Genomic DNA, 2,500 nt, shown 5'->3' with positions numbered 1-2,500 from the left:
AACCGTTAGGATCGGGCCATGAAAAGACGGTAAGAATCAAGCGAGTCGAAAAAAGAGTGGAGCCCGGTTTACACGCGACAACCGTTTTGGCACGGTACTCGTTTGAATTTGGTTCCGGTGCCTAAAATTTAAGGCCCGACACCCTCCATTTTTGTCGTGTAAAATAATAAATGAAAATGTTCGAGGCACGAGTGCCCGGTGTGCCCAAAAACGTACGGGTGCCGAGACCACCTATCCATATGATCTCGGCTCCCGTAGGTTTAGGGGTACTTCTGTCACCAATATTCATTTACACGACACAAATTAAATGGAGGGTGCCGAGCCGTACATTTTTTAGGCACCGGGGCCAAATTCAAACGGGTATTTGTCGTAAACTGGGCTTAAATTAGCCCAAGTTATCTCGCAGCTGGCACAGTTCTGACGGTTCTCCTACCATGTCTTCGTCATTTTCTGAGGCAATAGTATTATTATGACAAGTTAATACCTTATCTGGGTATTGGTAAGGGTCTATAAAGGCAGCGTGTGGGTTGTTTTTCCGATGAACTGAGGAAGGTTGCACATTGTGACGACAGTAAGCCAACTGCGGTGTTCTGAAAGTTGATTTGTAATGACTGGATTCAAATGGCCAACCGGAAAGAAGGTGTTCAGCGGTCCGCATCCTAGCCGAAGGAGGAAAACAAAATCAGAAGTTATAATCAGCTGGTGTCGTCTTGGGGCTTAAGCCTCAAGATGCTCGGCAACTTTTCCTTTGCTTGGCAGCTTCTTGCTCTCGAGAAGATATGGGTTAAAAATGGCACCTTGCGGTGTTTTTTAATCGGCCTTCTATAATATTTGCTATCTTTACCAGACCTTTAATACCAGAGTCTTACAAAGTGACACCTTTGGCAGTTTGTCCTCTTATCACCAAACGGGATTCAAAGCCGTGACCGCGAGAGATTGCGCTGCCGCACAACTTGCTCACGACGAACTGACACTGAACTGAGAGTTGATTGCGCTGGACATAATCATAAGAGAAACGGTCCGGGAATCGTTTCCGATTAGAAATTTGCATTTCTCCTTACCTTTGTGGATACGCCGGCGTAACCGTCGCACCGACGTAGTCTCTTGCATAGGTCGTCCATGGAAACTGCTTCTTTCTCATAGCAGACGCTATTATACAAACGAACAAACAATCAATACAATAAAAAGGATCAATTTACACGCTTGCATCAACACTGTACATGGCTACTGTTTGCATTTGGCGATATCGACATCGATGAGCAGCGAGTCGATCTACAGTTGTTAACAAACCTGTGGCAGGAGTATCGGGCTCGGTTCCCCAAGGAGGATTTTTCACGTTGCTTATTACAGGAGAAGCTATTTCTCTATCCTCCGGCATTTTGTTGTCGTTCACTTGACGAAGAACTGGAATTCGATGATTGAACAGCTGGTTTGCGGGAAGAGCGATGAAGTCAAGTTGAAGTAAGAGTGGTATTCATTAATGAAGTTCCTTGCGAAAAACCTCACTTCCAAACCACCCACAAATGACTCGCAGCTCTAAATACTTTTCAAATTAATTTGCTGCTCTTTCCTTCTTGAAAAGAAGCTACATTAAATTTATTCGTTTTCTCTAATAACATAAAGCGTACCCCGATTGGTCAATGGTTACTAGGTGACAACTTCAGTGTGTTAAAGGTCACGCGATGCGTGACGTATCCAGTAGGACATTTGCGACATTGTGACTTAAATACTATTTTCACTTTTCTTTAATAGAGTAAATAACATAGGGGCTGAAAATGACCTCTGAGTTAAATATCTCTCTGCAGTGTCCTCGAAGTGTTGTTTTCGTAGGTTCAAAAACCTCTTCTCAACCTGATGCAAAATTCAAGATAAATGACTGAATTTTTCATAAGGACAATTTAAGAACACAACGGAATGTCGGCCTTGTCTATGTGGATTTACAAGACCACAGATCCTAACGCGTCCTAAGGTTAAAATAAAATAATGTGATGGGAAGTGGAGGCGTACATAACGAGATGTTTCCTCAACTTTTATTAACATTGAAAAATAGGTCACGAGACGGCGCGCCAATACGCTGGCAGATTCATTCCCAGAAATAGGTTTTTGACTACTGATGCTTCATTAAAACATCAAAGTTTGTTTCAAATTTGTCAAAAAAGACCGGAACCTGGCATATCAGGGGTGACATAATACAACCCACTGGCTTCCGTTTTAAGAGCTTGCATGTATATTCAGGAGACATGAAGAGATTCGAGCGTCGCGAATATACGACTGAACGAGATAAAGGCAAAATATCGAAATGTTCACGCAAAAAGCTTGAACTTGATGTCTGGCGTTGAACGGGAGAAGTGTAATTGGATAAGAGAAAATTGTCTACAGAGGACGGTATGTGACTGGCACGTGATGTGTCATTTCAAAATTGGTAATAAAAACTGATGCGGTTTCCGCTATTGTAGGTCAGTTAAATGAGCTCTCTGGATCAGAACAATTGAGAATTTCA

The 2,500-nt window shown here is 42.6% G+C and overlaps 2 protein-coding genes across 2 annotated transcripts in view; one reads left to right on the top strand and one right to left on the bottom strand.

Annotated features, from left to right (window-relative positions):
- LOC137998939 (uncharacterized) overlaps positions 1 to 1,611 on the bottom strand; it is a 9,415-nt gene extending 7,804 nt beyond the window's left edge. The window contains exons 1-3 of the mRNA XM_068844782.1: positions 1,291 to 1,611; positions 1,062 to 1,149; positions 485 to 659 (exon numbers count right to left, since the gene is read on the bottom strand). Coding sequence (XP_068700883.1) covers positions 485 to 659; positions 1,062 to 1,149; positions 1,291 to 1,378 — 351 coding nt within the window. The 5' untranslated portion in view covers positions 1,379 to 1,611. The remainder of the gene's footprint in view (positions 1 to 484; positions 660 to 1,061; positions 1,150 to 1,290) is intronic.
- An 843-nt stretch (positions 1,612 to 2,454) lies between these two features.
- LOC137999756 (kinase D-interacting substrate of 220 kDa B-like) overlaps positions 2,455 to 2,500 on the top strand; it is an 80,622-nt gene continuing 80,576 nt past the window's right edge. The window contains exon 1 of the mRNA XM_068845650.1: positions 2,455 to 2,500. This exon is cut by the window's right edge and continues 103 nt beyond it. The gene's annotated coding sequence lies outside the window, so the exon portion shown is untranslated.

The sequence above is a fragment of the Montipora foliosa genome, chromosome 4, assembly GCF_036669935.1.
Source record: "Montipora foliosa isolate CH-2021 chromosome 4, ASM3666993v2, whole genome shotgun sequence".
NCBI lineage: Eukaryota > Metazoa > Cnidaria > Anthozoa > Scleractinia > Acroporidae > Montipora > Montipora foliosa.
The sequence above is the reverse complement of the archived record's forward strand: the minus strand, read 5'-3'. Positions and strand labels throughout refer to the sequence as shown.